The 25394-nt window shown below is 34.0% G+C and overlaps 1 protein-coding gene across 12 annotated transcripts in view; it reads left to right on the top strand.

The window, feature by feature from the left end:
• Positions 1-25394, top strand: part of OSBPL8 (oxysterol binding protein-like 8) — a 160973-nt gene that overhangs the window by 110409 nt on the left and 25170 nt on the right. For all 12 annotated transcript variants that reach the window (XM_005884140.2, XM_014531657.1, XM_005884139.2 and 9 more), the window contains 8 exons: positions 7095-7165; positions 10078-10155; positions 12643-12744; positions 14999-15202; positions 17715-17799; positions 19094-19265; positions 22445-22682; positions 23267-23451. In XM_005884140.2, the coding sequence (XP_005884202.1) occupies positions 7095-7165; positions 10078-10155; positions 12643-12744; positions 14999-15202; positions 17715-17799; positions 19094-19265; positions 22445-22682; positions 23267-23451 (1135 nt within the window). The remainder of the gene's footprint in view (positions 1-7094; positions 7166-10077; positions 10156-12642; positions 12745-14998; positions 15203-17714; positions 17800-19093; positions 19266-22444; positions 22683-23266; positions 23452-25394) is intronic.

Here is a 25394-nt window from a genome sequence, read left to right as displayed (position 1 = left end):
ACTGGACAGTGCTATTCATCAGGCATGGTGTCAGATTCCTTGCATCACCTTTCAACATCTTGTGGAGTCAATGCCAAGAAGAATTGCCGCAGTATTGAAGGCAAAAGGTGGCCCAACGAAATGCTGATGGGGTGATCATAATAATCTGGCCCCTCAGTGTATAGCCATACCTATTGTTTTTATTTTTCTTGTGTATTTTATTTTTTATTTTAAAAAAATATTTCTTGCCCAGCCAGCATGGCTCAGTGGTTTGGCGTTGACCTATGAACCAGGAGGTCACGGTTCTGTTCTTAGGTTGTGGCTCGATCCCCAGTAGGTGGCGTGCAGGAGTCAGCTGATCAATGATTCTCTCATCATTGATGTTTCTCTCTCTCTTTCTCTCTCTCTCTCTCTCTAACTCTCTGAAGTGAATAAATATATATTTTTTAAAAATTTCTCTTCTGTAATTTTAGTTGAGATTTAAGAGGGAACACATTAGGTCATTGTCTATATTCTGGAACATTTCTAGATTTTACATGCTATTCAATTTGATCATTATAATAGTCCCATAATATAGGTAATATTATTAGCATTTTATAAATGAAAAAACACAGACTTAGAGAAATTAAGTTAATAGCTCAAATATATCCAGTTAGGCTAGAACTAGGATTTGAACCTAGGAAGTTTAATTTCAAATCCTGCTTAACCATCCTATCTAATAAAAGGGTAATATGCAAATTAACCATCACTCTGTCACAAATATGGCAGCACCCATAGCCACATGATGGCGTCGCCCAGTCCTCTCAGCCCCACCAGGCCCGGGGGGCGGCCGCTGAGAGCAAGCAGCATGAGCAGCCTGGCGGAATGCTTGCTTCATCACCACGGCGACGAGGCAAGCGTTCCACCCTGGCCGCAGAGGGCTTCTGGGCAGTGGACACAGAGCTGCTGGGGTAGGGGGAGTGGAAATGCTTGCGCCATTGCCCCGGCGACGAGGCAAGCGTTCTGCGCCCGGCCGCGGATGTGCCTCTGGCCAGGCTGGGGCGTGGAACACTTGCATTGTTGCATCTGCGCCCGGCCACGGATGGGCCTCTGCGCTGCAGAGAGCCTTTGGGCAGCGGGCGTGGAGTGACCAGGCCCTGCAGAGAGCTACTGGCACACGGATTCGTGTGCAGGGCTACTAGTTATACTATAATGCCTTTGTGGTATTTTGTCCTTTATGCCTTAAGAGACAAGCACCCATTTTATGAATTAATTATAGTTATTTCTCTATTGTCTATAATTCATGCTAATTTATATTTCATGAAATGGAGATAAGCAGAAACAAAACCCTGTTGTAGTTGTGGGTATCAACTATACAGTTATTCTTATCACTAATTGATTTTTAAATGTCTTTGCTTAAAGAAGAATATGTTATATACAGGAAATCGAGTTTGTTTTTAAGTGTCCTTTCTAGTAAAGAGAAAGTCTTGGGTTATATGGAATGCTGTTGTATATGAGTGGAGTACCAGCCTTGAAATGTATGCATAATGAAGAAGGAAACTGAGATCGTATTGTAAGGTATCTGTAAAAATGAACCACAAAGTCAGTTGTAACTGAATTAGTTGTTGTCCAGCTAAGTGGGATGCATTCCCAGATTGAAAGTAAAAACTATGGCCGGAAAAATCAATCTAGGATATATAAAGAAAATAACTGACTAGAGTTTTTTAATTTCAATTAAGGTAGAGTAAGGTAAATGGATTGTAATATAACTAGGAAAGAATTTTTTGGAATTTTAAGGTTAGCTGTTGAGAGGACATAGTGTAAAATTTTGGCTATAGGTACTTTCCTATTAGATTTAATACTGTGGGATCATACCAGTCACTTAGTTTTAAAGAAATGATACTTCTTTCTTTACTGTGAAAATAAAGGTAATTTTTTAATAGGAGTGTTTTAAGTGGACAATACTCATTGGTAGATTATATATTTTGAAAAGTTTAAATGTAATGAAGAACTGTAGCAGCTCATACTTGTTTCAAAGGAACATGTATTGGAGTAGTATAGTCTTTTTTATCTTCTCTGTTGATTAGTTTGGATTAACACTGTCTTAATGACTCGTAGATCTCTGCTAGAGGTAAAACTTAAATGTTTATCCTTTGCTTTAGCTGTTGGAATCCATTAAAATTGTACTTGAAAGAATATCTTTCCTTATGAATTCTTAATCATGGCTGAGGCAAGCAGTAGATTAGATATAAATCTAGAGGCTTCAGGAAGGATAAACAGTATTATGTTTATATCCATTTTGGAAGTAAGCAAAAAAAACAAAGGAAATAATCATAAGAGGTGGGTACTGTGGTGGATCCTACAAAAACATAATAGATGTGGAGAAAAGTGTTGCATTTTTGAGAAAGGAAGAGAAACTGATTTTATTACTTCATCCTGAATCTTTTAAGTATTGATCTTGGTTTGTTTTCCTAAAGCAGCAATTCAGTGCAGGGCATTACTGGAAGCTAAAACGTTAGTGGAATAGCCTTTCTTGTTTATCAAGTCATTTAAAAAACCCAGCAGCATGGTTTAATGCCTTTTCTGTCAGTCTCTTTCTCGGTCTGTTTATTACTGATTTGACGGGCTCTGGTCCTTCTCCTTTGCTGTTAAACGTGTGTGTCCTTTGTTTGTGCTGGTGGCTTTTGCTATATTTGGATGTGAGAGAAAAGCCTGTCCTTGCCATACTCATATAATTAGCCTTCTGGGTGAACATATACATTAAATAGACTTTCTAAGCCATGAAAGAGGGAAGCTCACAACAGCGTAGATTTTCTTCCTGTACTGTTGTTTCGCCTATTTTATGTCCTCCACGAATTGATGGCCGAAAGCTTGTCCGGAATGCTTCATTTGGAGGATACAATGAACTTTCGTTGCCAGGTTTGTTTTTTAGTCTTATTTCTTAATTTCTTACACAGTTTTCATTAAAATAAAATAGACATTTTAATATCTTAAACCTGCTTTGGTTTAAAGAAAACAACTTTATGTGAAAGGTTAGGTTTTAGTAGCTGCTGCTGTAGCGCTTGGCTTTTCCATATTTTCTCTTACAATTTCTTAAGCTCAAACTTGAGAACTAATGATTCAGTAAAGTACAAATTTTCAATACTTACAACATGAGTTTTTGTTTTAATTATAGAGGTAAATAGTATACCCTTTGATAAAATTAAAGCCTTTTCTGGATTTGAGATGAATGTAAAATTCTATAAATGAACAAATTATTCTGAGATTTCTATAAATGAAACCCAAATATTTAATATTGATATTTGTTTGGCTGTTTTCAGGAAAAGAGTAACTAACCTAAAATTGATGTTTAGTTTAATTTTTAATAGCTCAAGCCCTGACTAAAGTGAAGTTTTCTGCCTGAGAATAATATTTGACATCCCTTACTTGTTGTTAGATATGTTTGTGTATGTTGTTTTTGCTAAGAAAAACAAATTGTTAGGGAAATAGTTATTAAATGAAATTTGGTGTTTAACAGCTATGATTTAGACATTAAATCATTTGTCAGTGAGAGGTAAATATAAATTGATCTTTTATTGTTTGAAAAAGATTTATTGTAGCAAATATTTGGATATATTTTAAAATATAAACATTTTTTTCTTTTCAAAATTTTAAACTGCTACATAATTATATCTACTCTTTAAAGTTATATTTTTCTTTTAAAATAAAAATACTCTTAATATTCATGAAAAAGAAATATTGACTGAAGCTGGTACTTTAACAATCTATTTTTCTGACACTTATATTTTGTTATTCTATTTTCACACTAATTTTTATTCTTGACTTTTTGTGAATATTCATGTTGATAGATGATATATTCATTTCTTTGTGATAATGAAACACTATAGAAGGTATTACCTGAGCAATTAAATAAATTATTTTTAAATTCACTGATTTCATTTTCTTTTTTAAGTGTTTCTGAAAAGAATTGGAAACCATAGTCCTGAACTGTTGCCTAAGTAGTGTAAGCTTTAAATAGCATTTATAATCCATATTTAGTCTTGTTAGTGTGGCATGGTACTATCATGCTTCTTTCTTACATTCTCAAAGGGTTATAAAGTATATTAGTATTTATCTTTGTTTGAAGTGGCTTTGAAAATACAATATACTGAATTTTTAAAATGTTGCTAAATGCTCTCTTTGCTTTTACAATGTGATTTCCATTTCTATATTTGTTTCTGCCTCCTTGTTCTTTTTTTAAAGAAAGCCAGCAAGCTTGCTGGAATACCTTTGTTGACCTTGCCTCAAGTCTGCTCAATACTAAAGAATCATGTGACCCTAATAAAAAAATAGAAAACGTCACTTTTCAAATTTGGTATTTACTTAATTAGGTAATTAAAGGCAGAATTGTCAGTTTTCTTGTCAAAGAATATATTGAACGTCATTCTGGATCAATTTGTTTGAATGTAAAAGTGAATGATTGGCTTGTTTTTCTAATTCTTGAAACAGAAAATATCATATTCATACAGATACTTCCATATTCCACTTAATACAACCAACAGTTATATTATAACCAGCCATGATAAAAAGCTCTTTAAAATATGTTTTATCAGCTCTTTTAAATATGTTTTAAATGGAATTAAGTACTTCCACGAAGCAAGCAGCTTTTTATGTATTTTCTAAAGTTAAAACTAAAAATGGAAAGTCTTGGTCATTTTATTGTAATGAAAAGAAAAATTTTAGGTGTGTTTTTTTTTCATCTGACATTTAAAGGTAACTTTATCTTACTACTTTGATCACAACCTTTTTTCATTTTAGTTTTTCTTAGGAAAATATTTTTTTAATTTTTTTGTAATTTCTACCTTCAAAAGTACATTTGATATGACCTTTTTCTTTATAATGAGCTATAATATCGAAATGGTACTCCTGCCCATCTACTCATAGTGATACCATAGTACAGTTTTTTAAAAGTTTATATAGAGAATCTCTTATTTTTAAATATGTTTTTATTGATTTGAGGGAGAGAGGAATGGAGAAGGATAGAAACATTAATGAGAAAAAAACATCAACTGGCTGCCTCCTGCATGCCCCCTCCTAGGGATCGAGCCAGCAACCCGGGCATGTGACCTGTTGGTTCATAGGTTGATACTCAACCACTGAGCCACATCAGTCTGGCTAGAGAATCTTTTAAAATGTGATTTGTTTATTGGTTTTGACAGATAACATACAAACTAGGTTTATTAATGTCCTTTTCCAACATTTGAAACTTTCTATAAGACATACTTGCATGGTAAAAAAAAAAGCTTATTCAGACTTACAACTTCTACTTTTGTTTTAATTTACTGTTCAGTTTTTAAAATAATATGTGAATGTAGACACAGTGAAGTGGTGTTTTTCTTCATCTAATAAATGGATTTGTCTAAATTCAGATGAATATAAAACTTCACTAGAGAAATTGAAATCTGTTTTTGTGAGAATAAACGACATCATTTTTTATTTACAATATATACTTTTAGAAAAGCTTTATGCTCTTGTACATATATTTAGAAGATCTTTGAAGTGTTTTATATTAGTTTATTAGCATTGAGAATTACCTATTACAAGTATTTATTATTCTGAAATATTTTACAACTTTTAAGCTGAATTATATAACTTCAGTTTGTTTTACACTAAAGATTCTAATTCTGATAAGTTTTCATTTAAAATTCCATGTTGGATTTATGAGACAGGTTTTTCCCCCAAGGGTTGGAGTTGTGTGATCATTCTCTTTACCAGAGGGGGCGGGAGGGAGGTGGGGCTGGTGGAGGGGGTAATGCCTTCTTTATATTACAGAAAAAAATTCTCTAAAATCCCTGAATTAGGAAAATGGAATGGATTTGTTCTTAGCTCATATAAACCAAGTATAGAATAAATGGTATTTTTGCTATGCTAGAAATGATTTTTAAGTCCTGGGCTATGAATAATTATATCCTATATAATAAAAGGCTAATATGCAAATTGGCCAAACGGCAGAACGACCAGTCGCTATGACACGCTTGACCACCAAGGGCTCCCACAGGGGGAGCACCACTCAGCCAGAAGCTGGGCTCACGGCTGGCGGGTGCAGTGGTGGTGGTGGGAGCCTCTCCCGCCTCCGCTGCAGCTCTAAGGATGTCTGACTGCCTAAGCCGTCAGCCAGACATCCCCTGAGGGCTCCCGGACTGTGAGAGGGCACAGGCCAGGCTGAGGGCCCCCCCCCTCCAAGTGCATGAATTTCATGCACTGGGCCTCTAGTGTGTATATATATATATATATGTATGTATACATATATACATATATGTATATTTTTAATATAGGTTTTTATTGGACTCAGAACAAATAGCTTTAGGGAAGAGTTAATATTACTTGCCCTCAAAAATAGAAAGAACATTAAAATGAGTACTGCTCTTTCATGTCTGCCATATAAATCTCAGAATTAGCATTTCTCTAATTACGCCCTTATAACATTAATATAACTGCTTTTGGCATAGTGTTACATGATTGCAGAGATGTGTACATGTTTATCCCAGTACACTCATGTATTTTAGATTCATCCTTTTACAATGTGTATAGCAATAGTGACAGTGATACAAGGGTCAGTATTAACTGAACGTATACTATGGTGCAGAATACTATGCTAAATGCTTTCTGTGCAGTTTCATTTAATTCTCACAATAAGCACATTGTTAGATTTAAGTCTGTTCCTCAGTTCAGATTTATTGCCCTGGTCATCTTTTATCACTAATTCTGGAATTGTTTTTTAGTTTGGCAAGAGGTATGAAAAGAATGTTAGATTGGTTTATCAGGATTCTTTGTAAGGAAACAGTTCACTAGGAGAATAAAAGCACCATGAAGTCTGAATTCATCCAGAGTGCTCTAGGAGCAGAGAAAAGTGGTATGTAGCTTGATGTTGGTGGGTTCAGGGAAAGATTTCATTACTTCTGGAAGCCTTAATTTTAGAGAATTATTATACTAGAAACCTTTAAACTTATAATAGTTTAAAACTGTATATTCAGTCTAGGCTTAATGTATATAAAACATAATATATATTTGAAATTGAATGACTTATTTGCATTTGCTTTTAGCGCCTACATATGCTCAAAAGTAGTGATACTGATGTAATCACAATGTTTTTAAAGGTTTTGAAAGAGGAAGGGAAGACATTTCTCAGAATAGAGATGACTCTTCACTTTCTATGTCAAAGAGCAAGGTAAGCCTATTGTTGTCCCCAAATATATGAGTAAAACATTTTTCTAACATTTAAGATGAGGAAACTAATACTGTAATCCTATCAGATCTTGTGAGATGTTCTTAATGTGGTATATCTAAGCCCGTGATGGCGAACCTATGACACGCGTGTCAGAGGTGACACGCGAACTCATTTTTTTGGTTGATTTTTCTTTGTTAAATTGCATTTAAATGTATTAAATAAATATAAAAAATATAAATCTTTGTTTTACTATGGTTGCAAATATCAAAAAATTTCTATATATGACACGGCACCAGAGTTAAGTTAGGGTTTTTCAAAATGCTGACACGCTGAGCTCAAAAGGTTCGCCATCACTGATCTAAGCCATGGATGATATGGTGAAAAAAGAAACATTTCACTGGGGCTGGTGTTCACTTGCAAATTTGGCCTTTTGATAACCAGTATCCTCCCTGGAGTTATTGTTTCTGGTATGGCTGCTACAGCAGTACTTCTCAAACTGAAATCTGATAGTTCCATTTGGAGAAATTCTCAGGGTTTATTTATTTTTTTAAAAAAATTATTTAAGTGTTTGGGGTTCATTCGAATGACCATCAAAATATGTACATTTTACGTAAGTCCAAAGATCTTACAGTAATGGCCTGCAATTGAAAGACATTTTCTTAGAATAAGACATAGTTTCCTGAGTTAGTTTTTCTCAAACCAAAGTACCTGTATATAAAGTACATGTTTGAGAAATAAATTGAGAAGCACTATATGATGCCTTGGTTTTCCTTTGGGTTTGTAATTTACTAGATTTCCATAATATGTCAAGGGATTTGACTTTTGACTATTACTTCTGGTCAGGTTTAATAGCAGGAGAAACTTATGTTTGTGGAATCAAACTTTGAAGATGTGAAGTAAGAAAACCTATTTCTTAAGCTAGTAAATTCTCTGCTATTCTCAGCAAATGACTTTGCTTTAAAACACTTTACATTTTTTTGTTCCTGTTCTTGGGAGTGGTTGAGAAGATTATATATGTTTTAATGTATAATTTTACACAAATTTTATTTGTGCTTAACTTTTCAAGTATTCGTTACATAAAGGTCCATCTATCATATGTGTAAAAGTACTTAGGATGGAAGTTTAATAGTGCTTTATATGTAGGTAACATATACATGAGAAATGCCTTGATTATTTTATATAAAATACATACTTAAAGAAAATTAAAGAGAAAGTGATTATCTTGGGTCTGCCATGGCTAGAAATAGAATGCAATTTATAGGATTTTAAAAACCTATTTTCAAATCTTAATACCAGAATTGGTGAGTGTATGGTATAATGTATTCCTTCCTACTCAGAAGCCTAAACACTTAAACCCCACACCTACACAGCCCCCTATATGTAGTCTATAAATAGGGGAGGGGGGGAGCAGGGAACCTAGAAAGAAAGTTTACATACCTTAGTGAAACAGTATGCTTTGAAACTGCTCTTTGAGTACAGTAGCACCTAGTCATACATGATTCTTTAAATTTAAAGTAAGTAAAATTAAATGAAATTAGCAATTCCGTTTCTCAGTTATATCAGTCTCATCTCAAATGCTTCATAGCCACATTTGACTAGCGGCTACCATATTGGACAACTGAGATATGGAACATTTCACATTTCTGTCATTCAGAAAGCTCTACTGGACAGCATTGCTTTAGAGTAAATAAAGCTAGTTTAAATCTTGATTCTCATGGTTAAGATAATGGTCAGTGCCCTGGCTGGTGTGGCTTAGTGCTTAGAGCTTTGGCCTGAGCACAGAAGGGTCTCGGTTTTAATTCTCAGTCAAGGGCACTTACCTGGGTTGCAAGCTGGATCCCTGTCCCAGTATGGAGTGTATGCAGGAGGCAACCAGTGGGTGTGTCTCTCTCACAGTGATGTTTCTCAGGGTGGGCAATGGGATAAGGACACATATGTAATACCTTAATCAATAAAGAAAAAAAAATTAAAAAACCAATGGGAAAAATATCCTTGAGTTATTGTTTCTGGTATGGCTACTACAGCAATACTTCCTTTTGTTAATTTGACAATTAACAAAACCAACCAAAAAATGTAGTGGTCAATAAGATTTTAAAAGAAGGAAAACTTAGTAAACTATTTCCAACAAAAAATATTTTTGGTATTTAAAAGGTAGCCTATTCATTCTAAAAACTTAGTGATGTATTTAAAAAGACTGCAGACCTCTTGGTCACTGGATCTTTTTTTTTTTTTTTTAGAACTAGCTATACAATATGGCAAGGATTTTTTGAAGTATATGTGTTCTAATTTATCAAGCTTGTATGATACCCTTCTGGCCTGTTGGTCCCTTATATACTGGAATCTTTTAGGAATTACCAAGCTAGATCTTGTCATGTGTAGGAAACAGATTTCCTATTGTTCATGAAGATAAGTATTAAATTTGAGTCTGAGTCAGATTATGTATAAACAGTTTTAAAAGGTGAGAAATCAATATAGTGAGATGGCTAAGAGCATGAGACCGGAAATTAGCCAAACCAGAATACAAATCCCAGTTTATCTACTTACTAGCTGTGTGTGACTTGAGGGAAGTTAGTTATTTAATCTCTTGGTCTTAATTTCCTTATTAGCAAAAGGAGATACTACTGTCTCATGGGGTTGCCTTGAGGATTAAATGAGGTAGTGCACATAGAGTGTTCAGCATAGTACTGTTTTTGTTTCTTTATTATATTTTATTCCCCTAATGTGGATTAGTTTTTAAATCCGAATACTATACTACATGGAGAATCAGTATTTGAAAATCAGCATTTGCGGAAATCACAGAAATAAATGGGAAGAATGTCACAAGCATAGCTTGAACATTAATATTTTTATGCCATATGTTTAGGATAAATGAAGGTTTTAATTTTTTGTTGTTAATTTCTGTGTGATTTTAGTCTGAATCTAAACTTTATAATGGCTCGGAGAAGGACAGTACAGCTTCAAGCAAGCTCACAAAAAAAGAATCTCTCAAGGTTAGTTTCCACAGTCATTTCATAACTAACATTATGCTTTGCATGTGCTTTTGAAAGTAGGCTAATAAGATAAAGAAGTAAATGTGTCTTCCTGAAAGAAGAAAAAAAGTCCAAAGAGGCACACATTAAAAATGTCAATATTTGTATGACATTCTGGAGACAACTGAAAAGGCTGCATAATGACTCTCCCAGAGCAGTTTCAAGCCTCACTTGGCCACTGCTGGGGTGGAGGACTAGGTGTCTTTGCAGAGCTGTCCTCAGTCAGGCACATCACTGTGCCCTTTGAAATTCAAGTTTACTAACTGCTGGGTCATGCATGGGCTGAATCTGGGCATTGGGTAAATATAAAGAAGTCCTCATTTCACATTGTCAATTGATTCTTAGAACTGAGGTGAAATGATGACAAAACCAATTTTACCATAGGCTAATTGATACAAACGAGTAAAGTTTCCGTAGCATCTAATCACCGTTATAATGAAGCAATGGTGAACAAAACGATGTTATTTGAGGACCTGCTGTATTTTATTTGACCTACATGGTGTTTTAAAAATTCAACAATTACAAGTTCAGATTTCCAGCTTCTCTTAAGAAATGTGCAGTATGGCCTGGCTGGCGCAGCTCAGTGGTTGAGTGTCGACCTATGAACCTGGAGGTCACGGGTTCGGTTCCCGGTCAGGGCATATGCCCGGGTTTCGGGCTCGATCCCCCGTGTGGGGCGTACAGGAGGCAGCTGATCAGTGATTCTTTCTCATCATTGATGTTTCTCTCTCTCTCTCTCTCTCCCTTCCTGTCTGAAATAAACTCAATAAAAATATTTTTTTTTAAAAAGAAAGAAAGAAATGTGCATAATGGGGCCTGCCTTCCAGATCACCACAGACCCTGGAGCCTAAGGAACACATCCTTTCCAATTGACTGAACCCTGTGTAGTCTCGTACCTGTTCCCCCAAATACAATATTTGATCTTGTATTTATTTGCACTTATAATTTCATATTAAATCTACTCTTAATTCATATGTGCATTATAATAAAGACCAAAAGTCTACAATTTTTTGGCTGTAGAATTATTAAAATTTTGTTATTTGTATGCAGTAAAACTAGGAAGATTTTGTGTTATAGTTAAAAAAAATATTCATATCACTGACAGGTTACCACCATTCTCCCATCCATGTAATAATAACAAAGCAATAAGGCTAGATTAATTCACTGCTACTTTCCCAAATTATCTCAGAACCGGCTTAGTTTTTTATATTTTACATATTAGTATCAGGAAAGAACAAAATTGTCAGTTGCAAACTGTTGAAGCATTGTTCATAATGTGAAAAAACTGCTAACAGAGAAGATTTCCATGAGTATTAGAATATATTAAGAAAAATTTTAGAAGCAATATGGCATGGCGATTAAGAGCATGTCTTTTAGAGACAGTCTGCCTCTGTTTGGATCCTGCCTCTGTTACTTACTAGCTGTGTGATCCTGGGCAAGTTACTCTCTGTGCCTCAGTTTTATCTTTTGTAGAATAAGGGTACTAATAGTCCTACTTCCCAAGGTTATTGTAAAGATTAAATGAAGTAAAACATGTAAAGTGCTTAGAACTGTGACTGGCACACAGAATATACCCAGTAAATGTTAGCTCTTATTATTTATACTAGGAATTCTATGTAGCAGTGAAAAAATGAGGTGGAGCCCTAGCCGGTTTGTCTAGAGCGTCAGCCCATGGACTGAAGGATCTCGGGTTCAATTCCGGTCAAGGGCACATACCTTGGTTGCATGCTCAATCCCTAGCGCTGGTCAGGGCATGTGTGGGAGGCAGCCAGCTATATGTCTCTTTCACATCAATGTTTCTCTGTCTCTGTCTCTCCCTTTCCCTTCCACTCTCTAAAAATCAATGGAAAAACATTCTTGGGTGAGAATAACTGAATGAGTGAATGAATGAATGAATGAATGAGACCTGGAAATGCTCCAAAAAATAATGAATGGGAGAACAATTTTTTAATGTGTTTAAAAATTCAAACACGAAAGTTGTATATTTATTAGGTTCTATACATAGAAAAGGGCTAAAAGGATAGTGTTTTCAAAATGGTTAACAGTGATCAATTCTGTGGATTAGAATAGGATAGGGTATACGAAAGATGGCTTTTTAGCTTTATTTGTGTTGTTTTAAATTTTTTACCAGGAGATTGTATTTATGTATTATTGTGTAATTTTAAGAAGGTAGAATTATTTTAAAAGATACAGAGAACTGAACTAGTGATCAGAAGAAGTTAGATTCTAACCATACTTCTCTAAAAATTCTACCAGTTCTTAAAAAAAAAAAAAAACACTGAAAAAAGTAGTTTTTTTATCCTAAGATGCTAGAATTCTAAAAGAGGGTTAGACTTTTATACTCTAGATTCTATACTCTAACTATATAGAGTATAAAACTAAAAATTTTGAAAATAAATTGCCCATTTCTAATGAATTTTTAATTTTGCTATTGTTTCTGTAAAATAGGTGCAAAAGAAAAATTACCGAGAAGAAAAGAAAAGAGCCACAAAGGAGTTACTCAGTTCAATCACAGATCCTTCTGTTATTGTCATGGCTGATTGGTTGAAGGTCAGTTTGTATTGAATCTTGAATTCTCATTGCTGGATGTTTATCTACTGGAATAAGAAAGCCCAGAGTACACTAAAGCCATCCTGCAAGACATAAATAACTACTAGGATGATTGTTTTTCACTGACAAACTATTAATTATATCCCAGAGGTTCTCTGTTCCAATCTTAATGGGGAGAAGGAACCTTAATGTTGTTCTTTCTTGACAACAACATCAAGTATGTATAGCAGTTCGTTTAAAAAGGCTTTTTGATTTGTACGACATTATGTAGTCTAATCAATATGCTATAAAAAAATATTTTGGCCCTAGCCAGTTTGGCTCAGTGACAAGAGCTTCGGCCTGCAGACTGAAGAGTCCTGGATTGAGTCCCAGTCAAAGGCACATACCTCTGTTGCAGGTTCGATCCCTGGCCCAGTCTGGGTTGGGGCATGTGCAGGAGGCAACCAATCAATATGTCTCTCTCACATTGATGTTTTTCTTTCTCCCCAGCTCCCTTCCACTCTCTCAAAAATCAATGGGAAAATATCCTTGAGGATTTAAAAAAAATTATTTTCAGATTATCATTTAGTATTATTACAGACTTGGTATATGCCTTATTGAGAAGATATGATACAAAGTTAATATAAAAGAAAAGGATTAGTTTTCAGAGAAGTGTACATATTGCTGTTTCCATGACTTATTATTTTGGCCTCTGGTTATTCCCACTTATTTATATTTCCTTTTTTTATCATATCAGTCACTCTTTCTTGTTTTTATCAGAAGGATATTTGGTAGTAATCTTTCAGACTAAGGCTAACTTTGAGAATGATCTTATAAAACCCTGACTCCCAAGAAATTTTAGTATCTGGCATTGACCTAAAAATGACCCCATTCCTGAAAGCTTTGCGCTTTCCCAAAGAGTTGGTACAATCACCAACCTAAAATCTTTATGAGATCTGTCATTGAAGTTCTCTTACTAACATAGGAGTCTAGTGCTGGTTTCCCTGAGAGTTCAAGTAATATTAGGGTCTTCTTCAATGTTGTGCTGAAAACACCTTCTAATTTTGACTTTACTTAAAAGACTTCAAGCTCCAGATCACACTTGGGTTTTTCAGAGCTAAACCTACTCTTGTCTTTTTGACATTGGATTTCCCCAACCAGTTCCCCCAAACTCCCCAATACTTCCCCTGGCTGACTTTCTAAATCCTACCTGAATTCTGATAATTTACCATTCATGTTTTACTATCACATCTCCAAGATCTAGAATCTTATCTCAGAATAACTCTTACTTTCCATCTCTTTTACATATATGCAGACTCTTTCTTAAAGATTTTCTCTTTTTTTCATGTCTGATTCCAAATGCCCCCTTTCTAAATTTTTCTTATCTAGAGTTACTGTGGTATGCCTGTTTGAGGAATTTGGGAGCCCTATACTTATTTCATAATTCATGTAAGTGCATTGAGAGAACAGATGTTTTACAGTAAATAAAACTGAGGATAATTCCTAGTTTTTAATATTAATACTATATTAGCATCCTTTTCAGTACTGTGAACTCAGTGACTTACATAGAAACACTTTTAATGGATTACAGATATAGAATAGGAAAAGGTAGCTATAGACTTTTTTTTTTTACATAGCATTAAACCCTAGGATGAGGAACATTTTATAAGACTAGAGAGAGAGTTATGTGACTTGTGTTTTAAAATATTCCCAAGAAGTTTATATGGCACACTCTATGTAATTACTAACAATGGAGTAATTTAGAGAAGGTGATTTTAGGGATAGAGGATGTTCTTCCCTTTTTCTACAACTCATCAAATATTTAGGGAATTCCTGGTGTGTGTTAGCAGTGTTTGCAGCACTTTATGTAGTGGTAAAGGGATAAGATCTTAAAAGGTAGAATAATCTTATTCTCACAGAAATAAAATTACAGCTGTTACAGATGCTAAGAGGAGACTATTAGGAAAGTATATTTTAATAGTCCCTGACCTAACCTAGGAAGTTAGGAAAGCCATTCTACTTAGTACAGTATTTTGAAACTGGTGACCCAGTCTCCCACTAGAATTTAAGAACCTCAGAAGCAGGAGTCATGCTATTTTTATATTTATTATTAATGCTTGCCATTTAGTAGGTTTAAAAGAATATCTATTGACTTTAACATGTACATTTTCTAGAAATTTTTAATTAAAACATCCTATTTGCCATTATTCAGTTTACGTTTTATGGAGCAGAAAGAGAAAAGCAAAGCCTTATTTCTTATACTTACTTTCTGTAGATACGTGGTACTCTGAAGAGCTGGACCAAGTTGTGGTGTGTGTTGAAACCTGGGGTGCTACTGATCTATAAAACCCAAAAAAATGGTCAATGGGTAGGAACAGTCCTTCTGAATGCTTGTGAAATCATTGAGCGCCCATCAAAAAAGGATGGCTTTTGTTTCAAACTTTTTCATCCTTTGGAGCAATCTATTTGGGCAGTGAAGGTAAGTACTTGTTATATAGGTAAAAAGTAAAGATGGTAATCTGTGAGTAGAACTGAGACAAATCAATCTAATGGTTGCTATTCTGTGCCAGCACTTATAAATTTATTTCTGTTTTTAAGGGTATTATTCCTCTGTCCCTACCCACAATGAAATTTGCACCAAATGTTCTTGTTTACCTTTAAGATCTAACTTAAACATTTCTCCAGAAAAATGTTTTTAACTTACATTGTTTGTTATCTCTTTGCTATGGGGATTCAGTTTGTACTGATTTTTAAAATTTGCAATTAATAATTCTGCTTTGTAATGTTGTATCATATTTACTGTGTTTTTCTGTTCGTCAAAATTGTAAGATACCATAGAACAGAAGCTGCCATTTTTGTAAGTTTTTTCTGTAGTAATATAAATAGGCGGTAAGTATAAGCAATCACAGTCTTTCTTACTCTTGAGAGGCAACGTTCTTTGAAGATGGAACTCTAATGCTTTATAACTAAAAAACATTACTGTGGTCATTCCTGTGTTATAATAGCAGAAACTTAATCAGGAAAATAGAAAAGCCTTATTTTGATTAACTACCAAGAAATTCTACAGTAGATGTGCAGTACACGCTAACAGAATAAATGTGTCTGAGCCTAGTTTAAGTTTTTACAAAGCCACCATTGTTTTAATTTTAAGAAGGCCAGTTACGCTTGAATAAAGGATTTAGAACTCCTTTAAGGAAAACCACATAATTGAGATTAGCACTAAGTAAAAGTAGCTTCAGCTTTTAAATATTTTTGGTATTGCTTAATTGGGCAATATACATATACCTAGGAAAAAAACTGGGCTTTTTACCTTTGTTTCAGTAGCCTAGAGAGAAGAATAAATTTAGGATTACAGAGTTAGTTCCATTCTGGAATTAGATACTGCCCACAGGGGAAAGAATTTAACCCATACAGCCTGTGGTATTTATATATCATATGATACTCAAATGAAAAAATTCCTTTCAAAACCTTTTATATATAGCATTTATTCTTTACTATTACTCTTAGGAATTGTAAGAATTATAATGAATTTTAAGTCATTAAAAATACTTTTAGCCCTGGCCAGGTAGCTCAGTTGGTTAGAGCATCATCCCAATACACCAAGGTTGTGGGTTCATTCTCCAGTCAGGACACTTAAGAAGCAACCGATGAATGCATAAATACGTGGAGCAACACATCAGTGTTTCTCCCCTCGACCCTTCCTCTCTAAAACCAATAAATAAAAAATTTAAGAAATAATAAAAAATAAATTTTGATATCAAGTTTATTTCATTCCAACTATCTGTGAGAGGGAAGTTTGTACAATTACATGAGCATCAGAATATTCTCAACAAGCAAAACCTCCTTAGGACATTGTTTAAACACTTTTAAAGTCAGTGTCTATGATTAGGAAAAAATAATGTTTATGAGTTATTAACTATGTGTCAGGGATTCTTTTGAGCATTCTACATGGAATATTTTTTTTAATTCTCATAACTTTAGGAAGGATACAGTTTTTTCTTATTAACCAGACAAAGAGATTGAGGCCTAAAGAGATTACTTTAATAATTTTTCTAGCATGGAACCAAAGTTGAAACCCAGACAGTCTGACTCTAGTTACTACTCTATATTGGTTCTAGGAACTGTCCCATAAATTATAAAGCTATTTGAAAATACCCAAGGGATTTTAGAAGATTTGTTAAAATCATATTGATTTTTCTATTTTTAAATTTTGACACTGAATCTTTACTTTCTAATGATTATACTTTTTAAAGTTCATTTTATTCCTTGATCTGAGAACTTGAAAATTATGCTTTTCAATCAAAATTATACTATAAATTGAATCCTCAGATTTTTCTTTCCAAATAAGAACTATATCCTCCTAAGATTAGCCTTGATGATAATAATTACTATAGAGCTCTTGGTGTTGTATACTTCTAAAACAATCCCAGCCAACAACAATAAAATTTCTTTAAAATTAGCTTTTATAGTTGGTATTTATAAACAAGTATATTACTGCTTATAAATGGAGCTTTATTTTTTCCCTAGACCTAGTAAAAATTCTTTTTTTCTTTTGCTTATAAATTATAGCTATATTTCCAGCTGTTTCTTTTTTTCTTTCCAGCTGTTTCTTTATAGGTTCTAGAAGTTAAGTATTTTTTCTAATAGTATATGTGAGATGGAAATTCTCTGTTAAATTAAAATTTTGTATAGTATGGTGAATTTTAGATTTTCTTTTAATGTGTGAACAATGTACAGAAATAATGTTTAATGATAAATATAAGTTGTTCAATTTTTTGGTAAGGAGGTATATTTGTTGGGAAAGGAAAACTTTCCTTAAACTCAACATTTGCTTTCTCAAGAAGCATGAAATTAAATCTTGTTTGCTTTTAAATTATAATCCATGGCTAACTTAGATTGTTATCGATAATAATAGATAATATAAAGTCAAGATATTACAGTACTATATGCCATTTATTTTGCTTATTTTTATTTTATTTGTTTATTTTAAGGGTCCAAAAGGTGAAGCAGTTGGATCCATAACTCAGCCTTTACCTAGCAGTTACTTGATCATCCGAGCTACTTCAGAGTCAGATGGTAAATACAAGTTTTGATGGATTGGATTTTGGTCTCATTTTAAAAGGTTTATTTATATTCCACTGTGTATTTTCCTTTGGGAAAATCTGTCTTTAGTATGGTATTTGCAGCAGAAGTATTGTAATCATCAATTGCTTAGAACATCAAATATATCATTAACTTGGTAGAAAACAGAGGAATCTGATAGGAAGGAGGCATTAGATAATTAAATGATGAATTAACAGCCTTGAGTTTTCTTCTTTATCCTTCACTGACATGTTAACACCTTCTTGATTTGTTTAATGTTCCCCGTGGTAACTCGTTAAGTTTTTTCATTTTAGAGGTACATTTAATATTATTTTCTATCACTAAGTATTAATATTTTTAAGACACACTATTATAATTTTTTTAAATATAAACATTTAATTATAAACTGTTGTTCTGCACTTATTAACTTAATACATAATTCCTGAAGCAAATACAGGGAAAGCAAAACTTATTTATTTGAAATCAAGGTAACTTTAAAACTTTACTAATTAATAATGGATTTCTGTCACACTTTTATATTTTATAGTTTAGACTAGCTTAGCCTAAGGAATCCTGTAACCTTCCAGAGTTTACTTTTACCAGATGAATATTTTTAAGATTAAATTATCATAGGCACAAGTGTTTGTTATAAAAGTGTTTTATTTGGCTGATAATTCCAGCAAATGCTGAAACAAATATATGTGGATTTTAAGTGAAAGTAACATTTTTTTCTGCAAATTACAGTTCTAAATTTCAATTTAAAAAATAAAGTTAATAATGTTTCTACTAACTAATATGGCAGTTAATAACAGTATTGTACAGGCATTTCCCTCACTTAAAATTTTTTATACATATCAGTAAAATGGATGCTAAACCTGGGAATAGACCCACTACCAACAAAACGTTTTTTAGTTTGTTTATAGTAAAACATAACCCCTTCAGTATATTTTATATATCTTTTTGGTACTTTCAAATTATACTATATGTTACTGTTCTAAAATTTAAAAAATAGAATACATGTATTTTCACTAGGTATACTTACCAATGTGTGCTATATTCTATTCATTTACCAATGGTTTCTAGATACTTAAGATGTAAAAAAACACTTGATAAACTGAAAAATCACATTTAAAAATCCGTGTAAGACTTGATGTTCAAAGTAACTTTTCTGGTGCATGTTTCTCAGAGAAATGATAGTATGCCTAAAGGGTAACAGTGTTACATTAAGATGGATGCCAGTTTGTGTAGTTTCTCGAATTATACTGCTTATGAATCTGTGTTCTTCTAGGAAGGTGCTGGATGGATGCTTTGGAGTTGGCTTTGAAATGTTCTAGTCTTCTTAAACGTACAATGATCAGGGAAGGGAAGGAACATGACCTGAGCATTTCATCAGAGAGCACACATGTGACTTTGTATGGCTTATTACGTGCTAACAATCTTCACAGTGGTGACAACTTCCAGTAAGTAGATACTGCCCCTAATTTGGTAATTTGGAGACCATGTTGTTCACTAGGTTAATTGGCAGGCCTAGAATTTTTGTAGTGTATGTAGGATTGAAATTTGGCTGTCTTCTTCTGATTATATGATCTAAGGCCTGGTTTAAGATTTGTTTAGTTACTATGATGAGGTATAGAAAGTTATTTCCATGATCCTAGCTAATGTGAATTACTTGTTATTTTCCAAATGCAACCATGCTGTTGTCTACCTTGTCTTTGTGTATGGTGTTCCCTTCATTAAGAATGAGTTCTAGTCCACCTTGTTCTTTTCTCCCATCAAAAGACTATGTATTCTTCAAGACTGACCTCAAATATTGTATCATATGTGAAAGTCTACCTTGCTCTTTTCTCCTGTCATAGGACTATGAATTCTTTAAGACCGATTCAAATATTATATGCAAAAACTTTCATGCCTCCTAACCATGAAATATCTGGCCTTCTATTGCTGTTCTGTAATGGCACTTGACTTATTATTATTTTTGTAATGGTATTTGACTTAATCCTTTCTGGTATTTATGGAATCCTCCTATGATATTGTGCTTTGAGTTGGAACTGTGTCTTATTTTGGCTTTACCACCTGAAGCATTTATAGTAGTTAATTTTAAAAAAATTTTCTTCAGGGAAACACAATACTTTCCTTGAGGTTCAGAGGTTTGTTGAGGTTCAGATTTATTTTGTTGCTTTGTAGGAAAAACATTAGACTTCCCCTTTTCCTCACTTGCTCCAATGCTCAATTTCTGCTCTACAGCTACTTATTGCTATGGGCATTGGATTACTCTCCTGAAAATTGTTAGACTGCTATTCTCCTCCATATAACCTGAGCTGAACTTTTTTTTTCTCTTATCCTTTTGCTTGACTCTTTTTCTTCACTTTCTTTGAAAATTTCCATTACCTGACCTTTTACATCCTTTCTTTGCAGAATTATAATCTTGAGTTTTATCTTAATCCTCAGAACAAAAGCCTGAATGGGAAAAGATTGGGGGGTGGGAGCATAATTTATATAGGAATGGATGTTTGTTGGGGCCTCTTCCTGAAATGTTTTCGTTGAAGCTCTTCAGCTGTAAAACATACATTGTTTTTGTTGAATACCAGGTAATTTCTAAATGCTCTTATTTGGGGATCTTAACAATTCATTTGCTTCACATATTTATTCATTAAAAATTTGGAGCCTGTTTTCTGTGTAAGATACTGTACACTTTTCTGTATAATTTTGAATAGGGAGATGAATCTGATATGATCTTAAATTTGAATCCAGTGTAACAGTTTAATAGCTATGTGATCCTGAAGAGATGTTTTGTTGTATTTGAAACCTATAAAATGCCAGGCAGCAATAAATAGTAGAAAGAAAAGAATAACATAAGCAACCAAAGGAGACGTGCTTTAGGGTAATACAAGATCAAAAGAATTTATAGGATGAAGACATAACATCCTTCTAGGGAATGAGGGAGAGGATCAATGTAACAGATTTTTGCAAAAGTAGAATCAACATATCAACATGTTCATTTTGGCTGGATGACAGAAAATGAGCTGTGAGCTATGATGCAGAGATGAGGGGTGAGAATCTGCTTGGATGTAAGGGACAGGGAGTTGGTGAATTTAAAAATTACCAAGCTTTATGCCTGAGTGATAGGGAAGATGATGGTAAAATAAAACAAAAACCATGTTTGGGAGATAATAATTTATTAAATATTATATATGTTGAAGATGCAGCAGTCCCTAGACATAGATGATATCAGCCAAGCATTTAAAAACATGGGTCTGAAGCTTATTCCTGCATACATGGGTTTGGAAATCAAATAGAAATTTGGTAGCTTGCCAAAGGAGAGAGAATAGAGAAAATAAAAAAAGGGCCAAGGAAGATGAAAATATTTAAGGGTAGAAGGAATAAGAGGGATCAGAGAGCTTAAAAAGTAGAACTACAATTACATGGAACCCACGCATTTAAGACTTTTTCAAGGAAAATAATTATCATCTAGGTTCAGTAATGCAGAGAAGTCAAAGGAGGTAAAGATTAGATAAGGCCATTGGGTTTGTCAACTAAGCCATCATTAGTGACTTTTGAGGGAACAGAGTCACTTGATTTAGGGGAGTGAAGACCAGATTGTGAGAGGTTAAGGAGAGCAATTTTAGACTACTTTTTAAAAATATATGATTATAAAGGGAAAGAAAGAAAGTAATATGCATGTAAAAATGAATTCCTGTTAGAAATTATCTGGTTAAAATCCAAACAAATGAAGATTTTGGAAAAATGGACACTAACATAGGAATCAAATAGGACTTCTCTGCTCTGTTATTATCTCAGCATTGCTAAAATATCAATGGTATATAATGGCATCGTGTATTCATTTTTAAAGTAGTACTTAAGTGTTCATCCCTATAAGATTTTTATGCTAAATGAAACCCACAGAGTTAGTTCCCTGTATGGAACTAACTCTGCTAAATAAGAAGTTTCTAAAAACAAAAAATTGATTCTGGAAGTAAGGTTTTTAATTCTCTTTTTGTATAGATTATTGACCCTAATCACTTTGGGGTTAGGATAAACAGGATTGTTATAACAGCATATCAATTTTAGGTTACAGGTTTATTTCCTTAAACTAATATTTTCATTTCCAATTTTCCTTGAACTTTTTTCTCGATTATCTTATCAGTTAAGTATTAAGTAGCTATAATTATTACCTTTTACATTTTCTCGTCTTATACTTCTTTTGAGTGACTTTGGCAACCTTTACAGGTGGAAAGTCATACTTCATTTGAGTTCACTTGATAATCTGTCTGATGATCTTAACTTGAAGTTTTCCTTCAGACCACAAGTGACTCAAGTGACGATGACTACAAAACTAAGAAAAAAAGCCAGCAACAGATTGTCTAAAATTTTGCTTTTGGACAATTTTAGCCCCAGCTGGTACAGAGGCAAAGAGTTCAGTGTCATCTTGAACATTTCCCAGATTTTTCCTTAACTTCTCTGTGCCGTTTACTAATCTCATATGGTTATTTTGAAGATTAAATGAGTAAAACTATTTAAAATATTAAGAACGGTGCCGACACATAATAAATTATCAGTAAATGTTATATATCATTCTTATTTATAAATTAAATATTCTTAACCTCTTTTATTCTTCCTTCTAATAATTCTTTTCCTTAAGGTTAAATGATAGTGAAATTGAACGACAGCATTTTAAGGACCAAGATATGTATTCTGATAAATCCGATAAAGAAAATGATCAAGAGCATGATGAGTCTGACAATGAGGTGATGGGGAAAAGTGAAGACAGTGACACAGATACATCAGAGAGGCAAGATGACTCATACATCGAACCTGAGCCTATCGAGCCTCTAAAGGAGACCACCTACACTGAACAGAGCCATGAGGAACTCGGAGAGGTAGAAGTCTGTGATTTTCAGAGATTTGGGTTTTCTAATTCTAAAGAAATTGAATTTATTATTTGTTTGACCTATTGCTTATTTTCCCAAAAGAATAATTTACACCTACTTTATTTTAGAAGTTGTATACATATGAAATATATCAGGATTTATAAACAACTAAGAACATGTAATACACAAATATGAATATATTCTAGTAAATTTACAGTTTACATTTTCTTCAGGTTTGCTTTTGATATAGGATGCTGCTAGATGTCATTGCCAGGTACAAGTAAAATGCAGGAAACTTGAGTTTGTAACTTTGTTGTTTATTGCAAGTGCATAGAGGTAGCTTTATTATAATGGAGTATAATATTTTTGTAATAGAGTCTTTATATCATTTACTTTGATATCTTTTGCAAATACCCTTTTTACCTAAATTTTATAGCTATAGACTTTATTATTTAATGGGTTGTTTTCACATTTTAAGAATGCTTGGAATGGTCAGATAGAGAGTTCTGGTTTTCAACATTAGCTGTCTTTTCTACACATCTATGTGTCTGAAATAAATATAATATTTCAATATTTTTTGTTAATTGCTAAAGGCAGGTGAGGCTTCACAAACAGAAACTGTGTCTGAAGAAAACAAAAGCCTTATCTGGACATTGCTGAAACAAGTCCGTCCTGGTATGGACCTGTCCAGGGTGGTTCTGCCTACATTTATTTTGGAACCTCGTTCTTTCCTGGATAAACTTTCAGATTATTACTATCATGCAGATTTTCTGTCTGAGTAAGTAAATTCTTATTTCTTAGAGATTTCCCAGATTGCTATTCAGTGGTCTTGCCTTACCAAAATTGGTCTCTAGTGAGGTAATCACTCTCTTCTTCACCACTTCTGTAGTTGACCTTAAGAAATAAGAAACATATTTAATTCTTTGGTATGCTGTTTTCAGTTGAGTTGAGAGATCACGAGCTTTAGGAGGACAAGAATTTTACCCTCATCCGACAGCACTGCTGTCACAGGCTCCCTGACCTTTTGCTGACCTAACACAGGGAGAGGTGGTTGGCATTCTTTGTTCTCCCCACTTCAACCCTGTTCAGGTCCCACCCTGTGGCTTGTGCTTTTTGTTTATACCTGTCCTCTCTGCGTGCCTTTAAGACATGTGCAGCTTTCCGGATCCAGAATGCCCCACCAGTTGTTGGCTCTTGGTGTAAATCACCACTTTTGTCTTTGCTTTTTTTTCCTGCCAGCCAGTTCTGAAGAAATCAGGCATAAAGGAGGTGTAGGAGGAACTGTCCACCTCTGTCCCAATACTTGTTTGAAGCACCAGTAAAAGACAGCAACTTTGTATGTTTCCAAGTTTTACCTGCACCCCAGTTCCAGCTACAGTGGTGTTGCAAGGCACTGTGTTTCTAAGTTCTGGCCCTGTGACCTGATTTTTAGATCCTGTATCAATATCTGTATTCAGTTTACTGGTTGCATTATTAGTCTGTTAGTTGTATTAATAAACATTGGCAAAATCATAAGCTGAATCAAAAGATCATTGATAAATTGTGGGAGATTTTTGCAAATTAAATCATACACAAAGTTTTTATCTCCCTAAAATAAAAAGTGCTCTTACAAAGTGATTGAAAATGATCAACAGCCTAATAGTAAAGGAGTGGAGGAAATGACTAGTTTAAAATGACTAGTCCTTAAACATACATACCTTACACAAAATAAGAAAAATGCAGTTTAAAACTATAACATACTATTTTTTATCACATTGACCAGAAGTCCAAAACCCTTAATGCCCCAGTTCTGCTTTGTATGTTATTATATAGTTCTTTCTTTTATCTGTCTAGACATTCATTTCTCTTAGAGTGTGAGGAAGGTTCCTGTGAATCACAATAAGATCTTGAGAGATGCCTATTTTCCTCAAATTGGAAAGTTACACTTTTTGGCAACACACTATTTTATTGCCAAGGCTGTGTGCATCATGCACTCCTGCACTGCTGCTGGGCAAGGTAAACTAGCACACTGCCTTTGAAGAGGACCTGGCAGTACTTACCAGAATTAGAGATGCATTCAGTCCTTTGACCCAGGAATCCTGCTTCTGGGAATAATTCCTACAGATACAGCTCCGCATGTGCAAAACGACCTGTACATACAAGATTGTTCAGCAGGGCCTGTGATCGTGTACGATTGGTTAACTCAAGTGTCCCGCCACAGCTGACAGTTAAACAATGTGTAGTGCTTCCACACATAAGGAAGAACCCTATAAACTGATAAGGAGAGACCTTCAGCATTATATGTGTGTGTGAAAAAAGCAAGGCACAGAAGAATGTGTGTAGTTTGGTGCTTTTTATCTTTTAAAGAAAAAGACTACAGCTCTAGTCGGTATGGCTCAGTGAATAGAGCATCCCGGGTTTGATTCCACTCAAGGGCATATGCCCAGGTTGTGGGCTCGATCCCCAGTAGGGGGTGTGCAGGAGGCAGCCGATCAATAATTCTCTCTCATCATTGATGTTTCTATCTACCACTCCCTCTCCCTTCCTCTCTGAAACCAATAAAAATACATTTAAAAAAAAGACTAGATGGCTTCTTTATGCTTAAAGAAAACTGTTTATTTTTTAAAAGCTAGTAGGAAGAGCCGGGGAAGATGGGACAATAGCAAGACATGTATACTTTATTTTTATTTTTTTAAATATATTTTATTGGTTTTTTACAGAGAGGAAGGGAGAGAGAGAGAG

Source organism: Myotis brandtii, unplaced genomic scaffold, assembly GCF_000412655.1.
Source record: "Myotis brandtii unplaced genomic scaffold, ASM41265v1 scaffold82, whole genome shotgun sequence".
NCBI classification, from domain to species: Eukaryota; Metazoa; Chordata; class Mammalia; order Chiroptera; family Vespertilionidae; genus Myotis; species Myotis brandtii.
The sequence above is the reverse complement of the archived record's forward strand: the minus strand, read 5'-3'. Positions and strand labels throughout refer to the sequence as shown.